We start from the raw sequence: 21,006 nt of genomic DNA, 5'->3' as shown, positions 1-21,006 counted from the left end.
AGTGGTGTCAGAGAAGGCCAAGTAAGACATTGAGATTTTTTTTTTTTGAGTTGGAGTCTCACTCCATGACCCAGACTGGAACGCAGTGGCACACTCCCAGCCACCGCAGCCTCGACCTGCTGGGCTCCGGCGATCCTTCTGCCTCAGTCTTCCAAGTAACTAGAAATACAGGCGCGCGCTGACATTGAGATTTTATTCCCCACCCAGCAGTAATGAAGCCTCCTCCCCTCAAGGGTCAGTGGAGACCATGTTGAAAGCCTGAATCTCTACTCCTACCCAGAGATAGTGCGGCTCCTCTACCCCCTTTGCCAGAATAGTCAAAGGGGCCAAGTGAGGTACCAGGACTTACCACCTTTCTGTGGTAACAAGCTTTATCCCCCTCCTGTGGAGAGCCACATGGGGAGCAGCAACACACTACCTCTATGGGGTGATGTCAGTGGAGAACTAAGTCGGGAGCCTGAATTCCTGCCCTCACTTAATAACGAGGCACCCATCACCCCCATCTGACAGTAATGCCCCCACCAGAACTGTGTCAGAGGAGGCCTTCCAAAACACAAGATTTAAATAAGATCCAGAGTCTCATAATGCCCCAAATTTCCAGGATATAATAGAAAATCACTTATCAAGAACCAGAAAAATCTCAACCTTAATGAAAAAAGACAGTCAACAGATTTTACAGTGTCTTACAAGGATTTTAAAGCAGCCACCATAAAAATTATTCAACACATGCAACTGGAAATATACTTAAAGCAATGAAAAATAGAAAGTCTCAGCAAAGGAATAGAAGATAAGAAGAATAACCAACTAAAAACTGTAATAAATTTTAAAAGTTAATACTACAACAGAATGAAGAGAAGAGATAAAAGAATCAATGATTTCGAAGATACAGACAGTTGAAATTACCCAATCCGAAGAATAACAGAGAAAACAAAAATTAAGTAAGACTTACATCAGTAAAAAGATATGACTTCATATGACCCCTGTGTCATGTCCATGTGGCACCCACACAGCACCCAGTGACATCTGCATGCTGTCCACATGGCATCCATGTGACACTCACATGACATCCACATGCTGTCCACATGGCATCCATGCAGTGTCCATGGACTGTCTACTTGACACTCAGTTGGCATTTACAAACTATATGACACCCATTTGCTGTCCACTTGACACTCAAGCAGCATCCATGTGCTATTCACATGACACCCACACAGCAGCCACATGACACCAATGCATCCACACATTGTCCATGTGACACCCATGTGGTGTCCAAAAGTGGCTCCCGCTTACTATTCACATGACACCCACACACTGTCTACAGGATACCCATGCAGTTTGTATAGTAAGCAAGTAACAACCTGTTGTTGGGGAAGTTAGAAGAAAGATGAAGCCGGGCTCGGTGGCTCAGCCTGTAATCCCATGCCTTTGGGAGGCTGAGGTAAGTGGATTGCCTGAGCCCGCGGGTTCGAGACCATCTGGGAAACTTGGCGAGACCTCATCTCTACAATAAATAAAAAAAAATTAACTTGTAGTTCCAGCTACTTGGAAGGCTGAGGCAGAAGGATCACTAGAGCCCAGCAGTTCGAGGCTGTGGTGGCCAGAAGCGGCCACTGCACTCCAGTCTGGGCAACAGAGTGACACTCCAACTCAAAAAAAAGAAGAAGAAAGATGTTTTCTGGAAAAGCAAAGACCTAAAACTGAGGACAGATCAGCCATTAAGAACAACTCACTGGCAAGCTAGCTCCTATACACATTACAAGAGAATTCCAGATATATTTAAAATCTGTCGCTCTGAGGGTTGTAATAGCAAAATAAAATCTAAATTCTGCTCAGATCCTAACTAAGTTGACTCAATTCTCAGACTGGCAATAATTAAAAAGGCAGTTAAGGTCAACAAGTGAGATAGGACAGCACAGAAATGTTTGTCCATACTGACAAACATATAGACTTAGGCAACTATGAAAACTTATGGCCTATGTTTGAAAAAAATTATCCCAAAAGTCCATTAAAAAATGTTCATTGATTGTGGTAACAGGTGGCTAGGAAAACTGATTTCTAGCAGCAGGACAGTTTATTTAAAAACTGGATGCATTTACCCCATGAAATAATATTCACTTGTTAAAAACAATAGACAAGATGCTTATCAAAACTGGTGATTAACAAAGCAGGACAAATCATGCTCCTGGACTTTAAACTTTACTATAAGGCTACAATAATCAAAACAGCCTGGTATTGGTATAAGAACAGGTATATAGACTAATGGAACAGGATAGAGATTTCAGAAGCAAAACCTCAATTTCTCAACCAACTCATCTTCAACAAAGCCTCCACCAACAACCACTGGGAAGAGGAGACCCTATTTAGTAAATGGTGCTGGGAAAACTGGCTGGCCATATGCAGAAGATTGAAACAGGACCCCACCTATCACCATACACAAAAATCAACTCTAAACGAATCAAAGACCTAAATGTAAAACTTCAAACTATAAGAATCTTAGAAAACTCAGGAGACACCCTTACAGAAATTGGAATAGGCAACCAATTCCTGATCAAAACCCCAAAGCCCATGTGATAAGAGATAAGATACAAAAGTGGGACCTCATCAAACTGAAAAGCTTCTGCAAAACAAAAGAAACCATTAAGAGAGTGGGGAGACAGCCCACAGAATGGGAAAAAATGTTTGCCAACTGTATATCTGATAAAGACCTAACATCCAGAATCTATAAGTAACTCTCAAACATGCCAAAAGGAGAAAAACTAACAGCACTATTAAAAAGAGGGCAAAAGATATGAATAGATACTTCTCAAAAGAAGACATATGAGCAGCCAACAGATACATTAAAAATGCTCAGCCTCACTAATCATCCAAGAAATGTAAATCAAAATCACACTGAGATACCACCTAACTGCAATCAGGATGGCCATCATTAGTGACTTAAGAAACAACATATGCTGGAGAGGATGTGGAGAAAAGGGAATGCTTCTACACTGGGAGTGTAAACTAGTACAGCCTCTGTGGAAAACTGTGGCGATTTCTGAAAGATATAAAAATCAACCTTTCATATAACCCAGCAGTCCCCCTTCTGGGAATATACCCAGAGGAACTCAAATCATTCTACAAAAATGATACCTGTGCATGCATGTTTATTGCAGCACTATTCACAATAGCAAAAACATGGAACCAACCATGCTGCCTATCGAAAGTGGACTGGATAAAAAAAAAATGTGGTGCATATACATGATGGAATATTACACAGCCATAAAGAAGGACAAAATTATGGACTTTGCAGCAACTTGGATGGATTTAGATTCCATCATACTCAGTGACCTATCACAGAAACAAAGAATTGAGTACCACATATTCTCACTCATAAGTGAACCCTGAACATTTATCATAATACTGCATGAAAGGGATTGGCAGTAGTGGTTCACTGCCAGGGAAGGGCATATAACACTAATAAGGGTACCTGATCCCAAACCAGTCGAAATGAGGATGAATGGGAGGCCCAAACTTCATCTGTACATTGACCACTTATGCACCCAACCCTGAATTGTACCCCATGTCTTTAAAATAAATAAATAAACACTAAAAAGAAACAACTGGTGTTTAAAACTTTATAGTGCAACATAAAAGCAAAGAGACAGAAAAATACATACATATAAAACAAATATTTGGCAAGAACCTGTGTCATTGAAATAGATAAGGTGTGAATACTTAAAGTCATATTTAAAAAATATATATACATATATATATGTATATATATGGATTCCCCAGATTGCAATGCCATTTGCATTCTTACGTCTGTCTTTTCTTGTGCTTCCAGAATTAGTGTCACAGTTTGCTACTGCCTACCCCTAAAATGGTCACACTTTTCTCTTTTATATTATTCCTTCTGTTCCTGTAAACCAAGAAACCACAGCTTGTTACAGTTTTGTAAAATGAGAGTCTGTAGGGTCTGAATGAAAGCCTGAGGGTGAGCAGCTTGGCTTCCTTGGTCATCTGTGTGTTAGGTATTCAAATGATGAGCAAGTGATTAAATAAATGGCATTAATTTTGGTATTTCAGAAGTCTTTTTTGTTTCTTTTTTTTTATCCTCAACTGGAGTCTTAACATAACCAATCACTGGATAAAATACTTCTAGATAAATGAATGATTGCAAAATACGCCATGTATACATGTATAATATTTTATTTGAAACACTTCATGATTAAAATACTTCATAAAAGTTATTGGAAAAAAAGGAATATGAAATTTGTGGTAAAGAGTCATGACATTACCCAGAAATGTACTACTCATATTCTTTCTGTAGTGTGTAAAATAAAAAGAAAGTTGTGTTTTTAGAGGATTTATTGAGTTAATTTTAAAATGTGGCTGATTGAACACATAAATTACAGCTCTCTCTCTAATCCCACTAATGTTATAGTAAGTAGATAAAATTATAACCCCTTAAAAGGCACAGGAAGGAAAGGAAAGCAAATATTTTTTAATCGGGAAAGTACATGATTGAAAGACAGTTGCCTAAAAGCCAAAGCCAAAACTAGCAAGAAGAATACCAGAAGAAAATTTGTGCCACAGAATTTCAGAAACTTAAAGAATTAGAGTTAATTGCTTATCTCAGAAAATGCGGGTGCAGGTGAGGCTGAAAATAGGGGAATTTGTTGAAAGGCTAAATAAGAGATAGTTTAGATAACCTAGGCCCCATCTGTTAAATGTACAGCCAAGTGACTGCCCTTTTCCAACCCTCATAGTTTGAACCAAAGTTACTCAGGACATGGGGACACCAGACACAGCTGTACAAAACCAGAATGATTCTGTGAAAACCTATTCCCAGACCAGTGAGACACTGAGCCCCCTTATCCTGTGAACCTCTGAGAAAATGATTACCATGTCATATACTTTTGGTTTGGAGGATATAAGCTTCCATTCTAGATAGTAAAATTAACTGTCCTGGGAGGATAGACCTATAAATATTGAAAGTTGGGATCCTCCAGTGGAAAAGCTGGTTCTCTGCCTAATCACCCAAATTGAAGCCCCTCACCCAGAAGTTTGTATCCAGCTTGTGATTCAGACTGTGATACACCAATTGATGTATCTGTTTATCAGTCAAAGTATGAACAAAAAGCCCGACACATTTGAAGAAAGCCTCCAACCTGAAATACAGAGAAAGAACTTAAAGGAAACAGAGACAGTGTAAGAAACAGAAGAAAATCTTTTTAAAAAGTGTAATTTCACGAAGATGAGAAGATACCGCATCTGTTAAATAAAAGTAAGATACTATAAAACCAAAACATACAGGGAACCAAAAAGAACTCTTGCAAATAAAAAATATAATTGGTGAACCACAAAAAACTCAGTAGAAGGAATGGGGGAAAGTTGATGAAATCTTCAAAGAAATAAGACAAAGCACACAAAAAAATAAAAAGCAAGAGAGAAAATAACCACAACTCTAAGATAAAAATTTAAAAAACATAGAGGCTCAATCCACATTCAAAATCTAACAGAAAATGAAATGGGAGGAAATTAGCAAATAAAAAGTACAAGAAATTTTCCCAGAAAATTACTTTCGTCTCTAAAAGGCCACTGAATTTTCCCAAAGTAAATATACCAAGGCACTGGAAATCAGGGATAAGAAGTTCTTAAGTTTCTAGAGAGTTTCTAAGTTTCTACAAGGCATGTGTAAAAACATTAGGCATTATAGACTTGTCAACAGAAGTGCTTGAAGTAGAAACAATGGAGTGATCCTTCAAAACGAAATGAAAATTGGTTCTAACCAAGAATTTTATATCCAAACCATCAGTCAAGTTTAAGGATAGAATAAAAATATTTTCAGACATACAAAACTTCAAAATGTTTCTTTCCATGCACTGCTTCTTAAGAAGTGTCTGAAATATATCCTACAACAAATGAGAGAATTATATGGAAGAAAAGACATGGGATCTAAGAAACAGGCATCTAACCCAGGGGAGAAGTGAAAGAGCTCTTAGGATAAAGATGAAGGGTAATCTCAAAATGAGAACTGTGTAGTAGACCAAGAGAACAACCAGTCCAGATTAGAGCAAAAGGTTGGCAAATTTCAGGAAGAATCGTCTCCACTGGGGGAAGAAATAGAATCGACAGTCCCTGATGTGTTTGAGCTTGAGAGGAAATATTATTTTAACCAAAAAGATTGACAATGACTTAATGATACATAAATAGGAAATTCAACATATGAAAAAAAAGTTATTTCAGTGAAACCAAAAAGTTGACAAGAAGGTAAATATAATTATCATTTACTAAATAGATTAACTGTGAATATTTACATATTCATAATAAAAAAACAAGGACTATTACTATGCAATCAATCATGTTGTGTATGAGTTGTCCTGTTTCGCCCTCTTTTTTTTAATACATATTATTTTAAAATTGCGGGGTACAGTTAAGGGTTAGGTATACAAGTATGCATTGTGCAGGTATCCTTGTTGATGAGGTGTGCCTCCCCGTCCCCAGACAGATATTGACTACTGTTAATCCCACCTCCCTTTCCCTCCCTGCCCCCCCATAGTTTCCCGCCACTGTCAATCCTTTTCTTACAGTATTACGATAATTGTTCAAGTGAGAACATGTGATACTCAGATCTTTGTTTCTGTGAGAGATCACTCAGTATTATAAACTCTAATTCCATCCAGATTGCTGCGAAATTCATGGTTTTGTTCTTTTTTATGGCTGTGTAATATTCCATTGTGTATATGTACCACATTTTTAAAATCCAGTCCTCTTTTGATGGACAGCATGGTTGTTTCCATGATCTTGCTATTGTGAACAGTGCTGCGATAAACATATGTGTGCAGGTATCTTTTTTATAGAGTGATTTGTGTTCTTCAGGGTATATTCCCAGAAGGGAGATTGCATCCCCCTCTCTTTTTGAGTACATGATATGAGACATTTCAGGTGCCCTTGTGGTTGGGTTGAACTACGTGACTAGACCTGACCAATAAGTTGCTTATGTTTATAAAGCTCCCTTTGGATCCAAATGATCATTATTCCAATATCTTTTTATAGAATTGGTACGGGTAGAGTGAACATAAGACAAAAGCTACTTGTCCTAAGCAAGCACATTTGTGGAATTTAATAGTATACCAAATATTTTCCCATTTGTCTTATTTGAACTTCAGAGTAGTCCTGGGTGGTCGGGACTTGCAGAAAGCAAGAAACTTAGGTCATATAGCCACAGAGCCAGAATCCAAGCCCCCGGGTTCTGGATCCAGTCTCCAACTTTTAACAACTACATTAGTTTCTGTAAACTGGACACAGAGAGAGAGCTGAATGTGACCCTGTGTACTAGGAAAATAATTATTTTGCCACTTTGTAATAGGAAATGCAAATTTTATCCTGATAGAGGAGTTTAGATTATATGTTCTTAAAATTCACTCTGACAAGAAACAGTGCTGTCAATTTACTGATTGATTTGCTTTCTGAGTTAATATAGAATTTTAAATATAATTTATTCAATTAAATAAGTATTTATTGAATTCTTACTGGGTGCTTATGCATGTGCCAATCATTTTATGTTCATTAACTCATTTATTGTCACACAACCTCTATAATATAGATACTGTCGTTATCCTTGTTCTATATAAGACAGAATTGGAATTTTGAAGTATTAACCTTCTCCAAGGTCACTGAAATAGTGAGGACAAAACTGAGCTTTGAACTAGCAGTCTAACTTCAGAGTCAATACTCTTGAACATTGTAGATTGTCACTTATAGAATTTCAAAATTATTTATGATTCCAGAAATATTCTAAATAATCTCTGTTCATTTTTGGTAGTTTTATTGAAACACATTACTGTACTGTTCTTCATCTAGGTTTATGTTCCAGATGAAAATAATGCTATTTTGGGAAGGAATACAAATAAACAAGTTTTTGAAGGCTTGACAACTGGACTTCTCAAAGTCAGTGCTGTGGTTTTGGGCTGCCTGATTGCCAATCGACCAGATGGAAACAGCCGGCCAGCTACACCAAAAATATCGACACAGGAAATGAAAAACAAACCCTCACATGGTGATGCTTTTAACAGTCGAGTTCAGGATCTTATCAGGTAAAATTACTAGATTTCTTAAAACTTTATTTTTATTTTTAAAATTATATTAAAATATTTTAAATCTCAGGACTCATATAATGGCAGTGGTTTTTGCAACACAACCCACAGATTCCTGGTAGAGGGTATCAGGGATACTTGCAAATATTTCTCAGATTTTTCACTGTCACTCCATTGCTACTTTTTAACATCAGCTGTTCAGGCTTCCTTGCAATAGCAGATAGCGTGTCTGTCTGTCTGTTTCTCCCCACCTTCTAAAAATAAGTTCTTTTTACTAATTATAAAAGTAATATATGCTCAATGAAAAAAACAATTTGGAAAACACTGAAGAGGCTAGTGGATTTTTTAAAAACACATATTGTAGAAAGAAGGAAAATTATCTTAATGAAAAGCAATACAACTAGAGCTCAGCTATCATTCTTGATATTTAGATATGTGGTATTAGAATATGTAGTGTTGGAACTTTTTCAACTTTCTTGATATCAACTCTTTGAAACTCAAGGAATTTCTGAGAATTCCCCTATTTCAATTCATCGCTGATTATAAATTCAGTTCAGACTTAAATCAACAATGACAGCTGTCATGTATAGAGTACCTGCTATGTGTAAGTTATTGTAGTAGAGGCTCTGCAGCCCTGTAAGTGTAGAATTTCTCATTCAGACTTTGTAGGTGAGGAAATTGCTCAGAAAAGTTAAGTGTTTTGTCCAAGGTTATGTAATAAATGCAATAAAAATAGGTAGGAGAGCCAAGACTGGAACTCATGTCTAGATGGACACCCAACACCTGTATGCTTTCCACTACACAAATGTGGCAATTTCTGACACCTGTTCAAGGTCAGCCCTGCTTCCTTCTAAGGTCACCTTTCTCCAGGGTAATTTACTCCCACTTTGACATCTGAACTCATTTTCCCTAGTGAATTTTGAATCAGGTAGGACATTTTATTTCCCAACAGGGTTTCATCTGGTGTTAATCAGTTACCTCTTCCACCTATCAATAGCTCTTCTATGATCTGCACTTATCTCTGACTCCCAAAATCCATGCAATATATTGTTCTCCAAAGCTTATGGTAGGTTAATAGGAGAAAGAATTTATTCCTCTGCATTTGCTTCTTTCACAATTCATAAATTTCTTCTGCTTTCTTGTAATGCTTTCTTGGGAACAGTTGTCTCACTCGATACCTTCCTTGCCCTTGATTACTTTGTTCACTTATCCCTTCCATCCGCCTGCCGTCTTTCCCCAAGTATATTTATTGCTAGAGAGCACCAGGCCCTTTGGGTCTACAGCCATTTATCTTACAACACTTGACTTTTACCCTCCCTGGCCTTTCCTTTAGTTGCTTGATGCCATTCAATTCCCCATGTCCTTTTGGTCATTGTGAAACTTAGCCCTCTCTGCTGATGAATGTCATTCTGTCCTGGCATTCTCCCTAGGGCTACCCTGTAATGCAGCAACTCTGCATTCTTGTCATTCAGACAACTTAGCCACATGCCTCAGCTCTGATGAGGCGGAAGACCCAGCCAAATGCTTCACTGCAGTTCCAGTTCCTGCAATTGCACTTCCTGGGGAATATTCAAATATTTTCACATATATTATTACAATTACTAAATTATTCTTAAAGGAAGAAGATGCTGAGGGGAAAGTAGCTGTGGTTATCTGCCGAACCAGTAACTCATGTGACTTAAAAAGGATGATCGACAACCATAGTACTTCAAACAAACTCCTGCCAATCTTTCTCTGATTTGAACCACTATTGATGAATACTGTTTTCTTACAGATAGTGCATTGTAAATTGACTTAGTGATGCTTGTGTGTAGATTAACAAACCATATCTCATATCTACCTAGTGTGGCAAACAGAGCATGTTTAGTCATTTCCATACTTGCTTTCTCACCTTCCCAGATATGAACAAACAAGAAATCTCACTCCACTTTTTGTTACAACCTGCACATTTTTGTCAGTTGCAAAGTTGATTAGAAAGTGTTCCAGTACAGTCTTTGGAACTGTTTTCTGGCCTGTATCCCCGAGGTAGAACAGGAACAGACCCTACATCTATCCCTTTCTTCTCCTTACCTGGCATAGGAGAAGCAGAAAGATATCTAAGAAATATGAGATAATTACAGTATTTTACATGGTTCAGTCAAGTTTCTACATCTAAGTGATTCTTGGAAATATTTTTCAATTCAAGAGTAGTCATCTGTACCCATTTTGTGCTAGATACCACACAAGACCCTGGGATACAAAAACAAAAAGACCTTTACAGCATATTCAACTAATAGTATTTGGCTATTGAACATTTGAGGGGGTTTTTTAATTGTTTTTAAAATTGACACATTGTACATATTTACAGGGTACAATTTGATGTTTTGTTACATATATATTACGTAATGATTCAATCAGAATAGTTGGTATATCCATAATCTCATGAATTTATCGTTTGTTTGTGGTGAGAACATGCAAAAGCCTCTCTTCTAGCTATTTTGTAATACAATAAGTCCCCTACATACGAACCTTCAAGTTACAAACTTTAATGATGCACACCTACTTTTTATGTATTCTTTCTTGCCACCAGGTGTCAGTATAACCTGTTAAATACATATAGTACTGTGTAGCCAATTATATTAGTTGGGTACCTAGGCTAACTTTGTTGTACTTACAACAAATGGACTTATGAACATGCTCTCAGAGCCACACTCGTTCATATATTGGGGACTTCCTGTGTACAATGACACTTTTATATTAACCACAGTCACCCTACAATACAGTAGAACATCAGAACTTATTTTTCCTTAATCTAATTGTAACTTTGTACTCATTGACTAATCTATCCTCATTGTCCCTCCCACCAACCCTCCCCAATCTCTGGTAACTACTAACTACTGCTGTACTCTCATTCTATGATACCACCTGTTTTTTAAAAATTCCATTTATGAGTGAGTTTATGCAATATTTGTCTTTCTGTGCCTGGCTTATTTTACTTAATACAATGACCTCCAGGCCCATGATGTTGCTGCAAATGACAGGATTTAATCCTTTTTTTAATGACTAAGTAGTTTTCTATTATGTATGTATACCACATTCTCTTTATTCGTTCATCTGTTGTTGGACACTTAGGCTTATTCCATATCTTGGCTATTGTGAATAATGCTGCAATAAACATGCGAGTGCAGATATCTCTTTGACATACTGATTTCATTTCCTTCTGGTATAAACCCAGTAGTTGGATTACTATATCATATTTTAGTCCTATTTTTAATTTTTTGAGCAGCCTCCATACTGTTTTCCATAATGGTATACTAGTTTACAATTCCACCAAAAGTGTTTTAAGTGGTCCCTTTTATTCACATTCTCACTAAGACTTGTTTTGTTTTGTCTTTTTGATAATAGACATTCTAACAGAGGAAGCTGGTATCTCGTTGTGATTTTGTTTTGCATTTCCTTGATGATTAGTGATATTGAGCAGTTTTTCATATACTTGTTGACCACTTGTATATCTTCTTTTGAGAATGTCTATTAAGATTTTTTGCCAATGTTTATTGGATTATTTGGGTTTTTGCACTTAGTTATTTAAATTTTTTATATATTGTGGATATTAACCCCTTGTCAGATGTATAGTTTACAGATATGTTCTCCCATTCTGTAGGTTGCCTCTTCACTCTGTTAGTAATTTCCTTTGCTGTGCAAAAGCCTTTTAGTTTGATATAATCCTATTTGTCTATTTTTGCTTTTGTTGCCTATGTTTTTGAGATTTTATTTTTAAAATCTTTCCCAGCCCAATGTCACAAAGCATTTCCTCCGTGTTTTCTTCTAGTACTGTCATAGTTACAGGTTTTACATTAAGTCTTTAATCCATTTTGAGTTGATTTTTATATGTCATGAGGGTAGGATCTAGTCTCATTTTTCTGCATATAGATATCCAATTATCCCAGCACAATTTGTTGAAAAGAATGTCCTTTCCCAATTGCGTGTTCTTGGCAAATTTGTCAAAAGTCAGTTGGCTCTAGGTGCATGAATTTATTTATGGGCACTCTATTCTGTTCCAGTGATCTGTGTGTGTGTTTTTCTGTCAGCACCTTGCTGTTTTAGTAACTATAGCTTTGTAGTGTATTTTGAAGTCAAGTAGTATGATACCTTCAGCTTTCTTCTTTTTGCTAAGGATTGCTTTGGTTATTCTTTATCTTTTTGGTTCTATATGAATTTTAGAATTGTTTTTTCTATTTCTGTAAAGAATTTCTGGTATTCTCATAAAGTGTAGATCACTTTGTGTAGTATGGCCATTTTAACAATATTAAATATTTTTCTATAAAGAAAACTCTGGGTGCAGATTGTAAATTCTGTGAAACATTTAAGGGAGACATAATGCTAATTACACACAGACTCTCCCAGAGGAGCTTGTTTTCTGTTGCCAATATAACCTTAATACCAAAATCTGACAAAGATATTTCAAAAAAAGGAAATTACAGAGCTATATTCCTCATGAACAGAAATGTAGGAATCCTTAACAAAATATTAGCAATCAAATCCAGAAATATATAAAAAGGTAATACATCATGACCAAGTGAGGTTTATTCTAGGAAAGTAAGGTTAATTTTAACATTCCGATGTTGCCATGTTAATTTGCCCAGGATCATAAAAGGTTATAATTACTCTTCTTGCAAGCTAACAAGTTAGCCTGCCATACTTTCATGAATGTTCACAAAAGATACAAGATTCCTGGGTCAGAAACAAATGTCCTCATTACTCACAGACAGCAAGCAGTTTGAGGCTTGTATTCTCATCAGTCTTACTTGCCCCAATGTCCCACAGGAACAACACCAGGAAGAGGGGGCAGATGGATGCTTCACATTCAGGGAGTTTGCATCACAGCTGAGAAGACCCCCTAAGCTTAGGAAAATCCAATCTTTTATAATGGGCTGAAAGTAGACCCATTCAACCTTTGTCCAGGAGGTAGACACTCTCTTTATTACACCGGATAGCCAACTTACCCGCCCTTTGATCTAAAGGAAGACACCATTGCTATCTTCCAATGCCATTCCCTATACAAACATTTTGGAAGAGATGGTCCAGAACAAACTTTCTGTTCATTTGCTCACATGACATGCAGAAATGTGAGACCCTTGAAGGATTATCTCCTGACACTGACCCCCAAAAATGAAGTGATCATCTTAGTAGATGCAGAAAAAGCGTTTGACAAAATATAACATCCATTCATGATATTAAAATAAACAGAAAATTAGTAATTGATGGGAAAAGCATATAGCTAAATCATATATAGTGATAAACATTGATCACTTGTCCTTTAAGATTAGGAATATACAAAGACTATTTATTCTCACCACTTCTATTCAGCATTATATTGAAAGTTCTAGCTAGTTCAGTAAGGAGGGAAAAAATAAAAGACACAAAGTGTATAAAGGAAATGAAGTGTTGTGATTACATATGTAGAAAAATTATGTAATTTACAAAGGAAAAAACTATTAGAATTAATAGGATTAGAAAGATTGGAATATACAAATGCAATTTACACAAAAATCAGTTGTATTGCTATGAATAGCAACAAACAGAATCTAAAATTTTGAAAACAATGTCATTTATAAAAGCATTAGACAATGTCAAATACTTTATAGTAAACTTCATGAAAGAGATACAATACCTCTACAAAGCATTACTGAAAGAAATTAAAGAAGACCTAAATGAATAGAAGTATATATTATATCCATGAATCAGAAGACTCAATATTGTTATAATATTATTTTTCCCCAAATTGATTTATAGATTATATGCAATCCTCATCAAAATCCCAGTAAGCTTTTGAAAGAAATTTAGTCAGTTCTAAAATTTACATGGATCTGGGCACGGTGGCTTATGCCTATAACCCCAGCACTTTGGACAGATTGCTTGAGCCCAGGCGTTTGAGACCAGCCTGGACAACATAGTGAAATCTTGTCTCTACCAGAAAAAAAAAAAGAGCAGGGCATGGTGGCATGCACCTGTAATCCCAGCTACTTGGGATGCTGAGGTGGAAGGATCACCTAAGCCCAGGAGAACAAGGCTGCCATGAGCCATGAGCATCGTGATCATACCACACTACACTCCATCCTGGGTGACAGAGTGAGGCCCCAATTCCAAATAAATAAATAAATAGATAAACACATAGATCGATAAATAAAGAAAATCTATTACCACCAAAACAATTTTGAAAAAGAATAACAAAGTCAAAGGTCTTGCCTGATTTTGAGACTTGCTATAAAATTACACTAATCAAGACAATGTGATATTGGTATAAAGACAGATCAGTAGGTCATAACAAAACTGAGAGCCCAGAAATAGACCCACATATAGTCAAGTGATCTTTTTTTTTGGCTGATTAAGCTTTTTAAAAGTGTGTGTGTGTATGTGTGTATACATACTATTTTTTAGAGCAGCTGTAAAAGTTCACAGCAAAAGTAAATGGAAACTACAGAATGTTTCCTTAAACTCCCTGCCCACACATATACAACCTCCCCTACTATCAACATCCCACATTAGAGTGGTACGTTTGTTACAGTCAGTGAACCTACATTAATGTCATTATTAACCCAAAGTCTATAGTTCATAGTAGTGCTAACTCGTGGTGTTATACATACATTTTGACAAATGTATGATGACATGTGTTTATCACTGTAGTGTCATGTAGTTTCACCTATTCATCCCTCCCTCTCCCTAACCCCTAGCAACCTCTCATCAATTGATTTTTTATTAAGGGACAAATTAATTCAATGGGGAAGTCCTTTTAATGAATGGTGCTGGAACAACTGAATATCCATATGGAAGAAAATGAACCTCTCATCATACACAGAATTAATTTGAGATGGATCATAGATCTAAACACAAAAGCTATAACCATTAAGTGTTCTAGCAGAAAATACAAGAGTATATCTTTACAGTTGTAGGATGGGGAAAGATTATTTTGGAGACAGATACTTCACAAAAGAAGATGTAAATAGGCAGCTAGCACATGGAAAGATATTAAATTTATTAGTTATCAGGAAAATGCAAAATAAAATGACACCAAGGTACTGTTTCAAATACAATAAAAATGATTGATAATACCAAATGTTGGCAAGGATATGGAACAACTGGAGCCCTCATATATTACTGCTAGGAGTATAAAATGAAACAACTACTTTGAAGAACTGTTTAGCAGTTTGTAAAGTTAAACATACCTATCCTATGACTCAGCAGTTCTGTTCATAGGTATTTATCCAGGATTCATTTAAAACACTCTTCCACAAAAAGATTTGCCTATGAATTCTCATAGTCATCTTATTTATAAAGCCAAAAAGCTTAAATTAACCCATATGTCCATCAAGAGGAGAAAGGTTAAACAGTCCATGGCATATAGGTTGAGTATCCCTTATCTGAAGTGCTCGGGACTAGAGTGTTTTAGATTTCAGATTGCTGGGGATTTGGGAATATTTGCATTATACTTGTCAGTTAAACATTCTATATCTAAAAATCTGAAATGCTCCAATGAGCATTTCCCTTAAGCATCATGTTAGCACTCAAAAAGTTTGGGATTTTGGAAGATTTTGAATTTTCAGGTTTGGGATGTTTAACCTGAATCCACATAGTGGAAATACTAATCAACAATAAAAAGGAAATTACAATCACATGTACCAGCATGAATACATCTCAAAAACATTATGCAGAGCAGAAAGAGACAGATACAAAAGAGAACATTTTGAATGATTTCATTTATATGGACATGGGGGGCATTGAATAAAAGGCAAGGGAACTTTCTGTGATGATGAATATGTTCTATATCTTGTTTTGATTGATGGTTACATGGGTTTACATAGTTGTCAAAACTTGTCAAACCAAGCACTTAGGGTTTGTGCATTTATAATTTCTAATTTATATCTCGATAGAAAGCAGTTTATTATTTAAAAAATACAAAAAAATAGCAGAGAGAAAGGATTAAGATTATCACAGATGTGATTAGCAAAAAGACAAGAGATGTGGAGAATAGACAACAGAATTAAAATGTTGAGTAATTGATCTTCCCAAATTAGGAAACAGGAGAAGTGCAACAGAAAAAAAATACAAAGAAAGAAGAGAAGAATACTTCTATAATGAAGGAAAACATTAATTAGCCATCAATGAAGGGACCAACTTCACTGGGTAGATATTATTAACCCTTTTTCAAAGATAAGGAGGCTGAGACTCAGGTGAGGCTTTTTTCCTAAGATCGTCCAGTAACCTAGCTTAAGATATGACCTTGACCAGACTATAACAATAACAATAACAATTGGAGGGGAAGCAAGAAGAATTCAAGACTATTTTAGAGGTAGAATTAACCTCTCTCTACCTCAACCTGGGCCTTGTCTACCTGGTGAATTCATTTAAAAATCTGAAGATGCCACCTCTTCTGGGACGCTATCCCTGACCCATTGAGCCAAATTTGGCACTCCTGCTATTCCTTGAACATACCTCTATTACAGAATTAATCACAGTGTGTAGAAGTTATGCATCAGCCTCTGTGTTAAGAGATCCTTAAGGTTAGCATTAGTATTAGACTTAGAAATAATTGAGTAGATGAATGCATGGTTATAAATAGTTATCCCCAAATTCTTGCTTTACTGTGACATGAATGGTGACATGCACTTGGACAAGAATATTGGGAGGAGGAGATTTCTGAAGAGATAATATGGTTTTGTTTGAACATATCGATCTTGAGACCCCCAAGAAGAAATATTCATAAACTAGAACTTTAGGAAAGAAGTTCAGAAAAGAATTAGGTCTAGAGATAGAATTGGGAGTTGAAACCAGGGGATTGCATGAATTGACTAAACCTAGTTCAAGGGTACAACCCTGGTAAGCAATGTTTTGGTTGGGATGTGACAGTATGTAGCTGGACGTGGGTGGACAAAGAATAAGTGATAACTCTTTATATATCTGTGTGTGTGTGTGTGTGTGTGTGTGTGTATCCCTAAACATCCCTTTTAGTTTGTAAATTCCAGTGACAGAAAGCTGCAAAGGGACTCATTTGAAATCTCAAGTGATAAAGCAAATTGAGAGGCCCATTTACTGGAGTGTTCATAGCCGCATGTGTCCCAGGATGCATGTTCTAAGAAGACTAGGAAGTTTTCTATATTAAAGTTTTTCATCCTGGATATGGTAATATTCTCAACATTATAATTTCATCCTAACAGTTGTAATGTAGAAGATATGTTGCCCTTAATTCCAATATTCATTAGAAGATTCCACATTCTTCCCTCAAAACTGTAAAGTTGGCACAATGAATTTCCCTGCACTGACATTTCAGAGCCATTTAGTTTAAGCATCTTCTTAGGCAGTCATTTAAAGTTTGTCCATGCAGTTATTCAAGGCAGTTTAGAAAAACATTAGTCTGACTCATTGGTAGGAACCATAGATGACCAGCAACCAAAGGAAAACACAGAAAGAAAGGATCACCTACTCACTTGGTGGTTGTTTGATTTTGCTTTGGTTTTTCTGTGCTTTTTATCCCTTTACTCGTTTTGGAATCTTTTCTCCTCTCAGGCAATTATTTTAAGGCCAATACAGGAAACCCATTTAAATCATTTTCATCTTGAGACAGGATGGTTTTGAAGATTTGTATGATCTTTATTAGTCTCAAAAATGATCTCAGAAATAGTTTTACATCCTTGTTTTATTTATTTTTTTATTTTTAAAAAAAAATTTTTTGAGTTGGAGTCTCACTTCATTGCCCAGATTGGAGTGCAGTGGCACTCTCACGGCCACCCCAACGTTGACCTGCTGGACTGCAGCCATCCTTCCATCTCAGCCTTCCAAGTAGCCAAAACTACAGGCGCATGCTACCGCGCCCAGCTAATTTTTTTATTTACTGTAGAGATGAGGTCTCGCCAAGTTGCCCAGGCTGGTCTCGAGCCCGCTGGCTCAGGCAATCCACTCGTCTCGGCCTCCCAAAGTGCTGGGATTACAGGCTAAGCCACCAAGCCTGGTCTACATCCTTGTTTTAAAAACTTAGACTTCAATAAGGAACACTCCCCCCAACAACAACAACAAAAAAACCACAGAGAAGCAGCAAATTTAGTGGAGAACATTCTTAGCAGGAGTCAGAAGACTATAGGATGTTCTAGCTCTCTTGCTTAGGGCTAATACTTTGCCTTCTTGAGCCTCAGTTTCCTTATCTATCAATTGGGGATAGTAATACCAGTCCCCACATAGCATATTGGATTTTCTCATGCTTTGCTGGTGAGACTGTAAGTTGACTCAACATTTTTGGAATGTAATATGGCTGTCCATAGCAAGAACCCTAAAAATATGCATACTCTTTGACTAAGTAATTCCACTTCTGGAAAGTAATCTGAAATCTGGCAAGGATTTCTACACAAAATGTTCAGCATTTATAAGACATGATTTATAATAGTGAATATTGAAGACAACCAAAAGTTCCAAAATTATTCCACTAGTAGAATATGATTCAGTCATTAAAAACGATGTTTATGTATACAATCATATCTCTAGAACCTAGATCATTTTATAAGAAATACAGAGTTTCAAAAAATTATATGACACACAGGGATAAATCAGCAAAATTTAATTTGTAGGAAAGTATAGAATAAACAACCAGGTTTCATCAACAAGTAAATTTTCAAGGAGAATAAATCAAGGAGATAGAGGGGTAACTTACAGATTAAATAGAGATTTAAGATACATGAACCAGTCACAATGTATGGTTATTATTTGGATTCTAATTTTTTTAAAAAAGCTATTTAAAATGTTAAGACATTTATGATACATTTAGAAATTTGAACACTAGTTCTTTTTATGATATTAAGGAATTGTGATTTTCAGACATGATCATGGTATTGTGGTTATGTGTTAAAGTCTTTACTTTTTAGAGATATGAACTGAAACATTTATAAGTGAAATTATATGATGCATTGTATTTGCTTAAACAGTATGCAAAATGTGTGTGGATGGGTGGGATTGGCCATAGGTTGATAGTGATCAGAACTGTGTGATGAATGCATGGGTATTTGTTATCCTATTCTATTTTAGTTTGTGTTAAAACTTTTCAACACTATAATTTTTAAAGACTGGAACATAATGTTATGTAGGTATTTTCATGACATAGAAAGGGCCTAAAATAGTCAGTTGAATGAAATCAATATAAAGACAATCATGTGGAGAAAGAATCAAATAGAAAAGCATGAAAGAACATTTATCAAACTATACTTGTCTTTAAAAGATGAAATTGTGGCCAACTTTTTCGTTTTTCTTTACTATATAAATTCATATAATCAGAAAAAAACAATTTTCCACTATGGTTGGAACTCTTTTAGAAACCTAACTTGAAATAATATAGGCAAAAAACAATGGAAAAGTGGTTTGTGTACCTGAGAAGGTCAAGGTTTGTAGCTAGATGCCAAGGCTCTAAGTACATTAATGCACATACTATACAACAACTTTCTAGCCAACACTGAACCACATATACCACAGAGATCCCATAAGATTATAGTATCACACTTTTACTCTACTTTTTACACAAATACTTACTATTGTGATACAGTGGCCTGCAGTATTCAGTATAGTAACGGCTATATAGGTTTTGTTGTCTTGGAGCAATAGGCTATCCCATACAGCCTAGTTTTATAGAAAGCTGTATCATCTAGATTTGTGTAAGTATGACGGTCACACAATGAATTCACCTAAGGATGCTTTTCTCAGAACACATCCTCATTGTTAAACAGCACATGACTGTATGACATTAGGGTTTTGTCTCTTTCTTTCTAATCTACTTATCTCTACTTGGCTTTATTCTATAAATAGATGTTCTCCATGTAACAAGTTAGCTACCAGCAACCCCCTGCCTTATGTCCCTCAGTCTTATATACCCAGTGAAAACAGTTTTTGTACTATGATCATAAATTAATCCCACAGAAGATACTGATTGATCCTCTTTAGGTCATATACCCATTCTGGAACCAGTCATTATGGCCAAGGTGATGAATACTTTGGCTGTCCTGGAGCACATGCCCACTCCTGCATTATCAAAAGGGTACCATATTTAATAGCCCCCTCCCTCCCAACGGAACCACTTGGAATAGAAGAAAAAAATGTGCTGGACAGACAAAAACTAAAGCTTTCACATCCTGCTCCCTAATGGTGTTCTTGGGATAATTTACTGAGATGATTAAGGTGAAAACACTTTCTAAGTTGAAGAATCTGTATAAATGTAGAAGCCAGTTTTTAAAAGTTTACTTCTATTAAACCAAATTATAAATAAAATTATCAGTGTGTACATATATCAGTCTGTCAGTTTCCTTCATTATAAGAGAAGACTGGTGGCCATCCTACTCCAATTCTAAAACTGTAGAAGTGGTCTTTAGCCTAGGTAGATAACGTATCTTAATGTAAAAGGAGAAAGGAGGCATTATTTTTCACCTTCAAAGTAGTAGGCTTGGGATGGTGCTAAGCATGAATTATCCATCAGATTTCTCTTCCTTTTACAAAAAAATGTGTTGGTAAATGAATAGTGATGGGTTTGTAGTGCCAAAACCGCAATTCCTTTGTACATAGCTCTGAAAGTTGATGTGTTGATTTACAGAACTGCTATATTCGCAGCCCTACCCTTCTCATGCATGTAAATGCAGTAGCACTGAATCTGTATGAAATCTCTAAGCTAAGACTGATTTATCTACAAGGGCCTTTATATTCTTAAAGTATTAATTTCAATGATTGCTGCTTTTTGGACTAATAAAAGGGCTCCTGTTGTCGGTCCAGTTTAAAAAACAGCTCTAGAAAATTGTTCATTGGACTAAAAAGATGAAAGTAACTTCTTGAATGTTATTGTCAACCCTCAAGAGTGGTACTTTTCATAACAGAAAGCAATTAGATTCAAACTGTTTGTTATTCTCTTAATAGTAATGGATATTTTAAA

General features: G+C 36.1%; 1 protein-coding gene across 1 annotated transcript in view; it reads left to right on the top strand.

The window, feature by feature from the left end:
• LOC103252663 (S phase cyclin A-associated protein in the endoplasmic reticulum-like) overlaps positions 1–21,006 on the top strand; it is a 213,183-nt gene that overhangs the window by 140,029 nt on the left and 52,148 nt on the right. Inside the window, exon 5 of the mRNA XM_008051254.1 lies at positions 7,846–8,078. Coding sequence (XP_008049445.1) covers positions 7,846–8,078 — 233 coding nt within the window. The remainder of the gene's footprint in view (positions 1–7,845; positions 8,079–21,006) is intronic.

The sequence above is a fragment of the Carlito syrichta genome, unplaced genomic scaffold (assembly GCF_000164805.1).
Source record: "Carlito syrichta isolate Samal-C Ts95f unplaced genomic scaffold, Tarsius_syrichta-2.0.1 Scaffold169214, whole genome shotgun sequence".
NCBI lineage: Eukaryota > Metazoa > Chordata > Mammalia > Primates > Tarsiidae > Carlito > Carlito syrichta.
The sequence above is the reverse complement of the archived record's forward strand: the minus strand, read 5'-3'. Positions and strand labels throughout refer to the sequence as shown.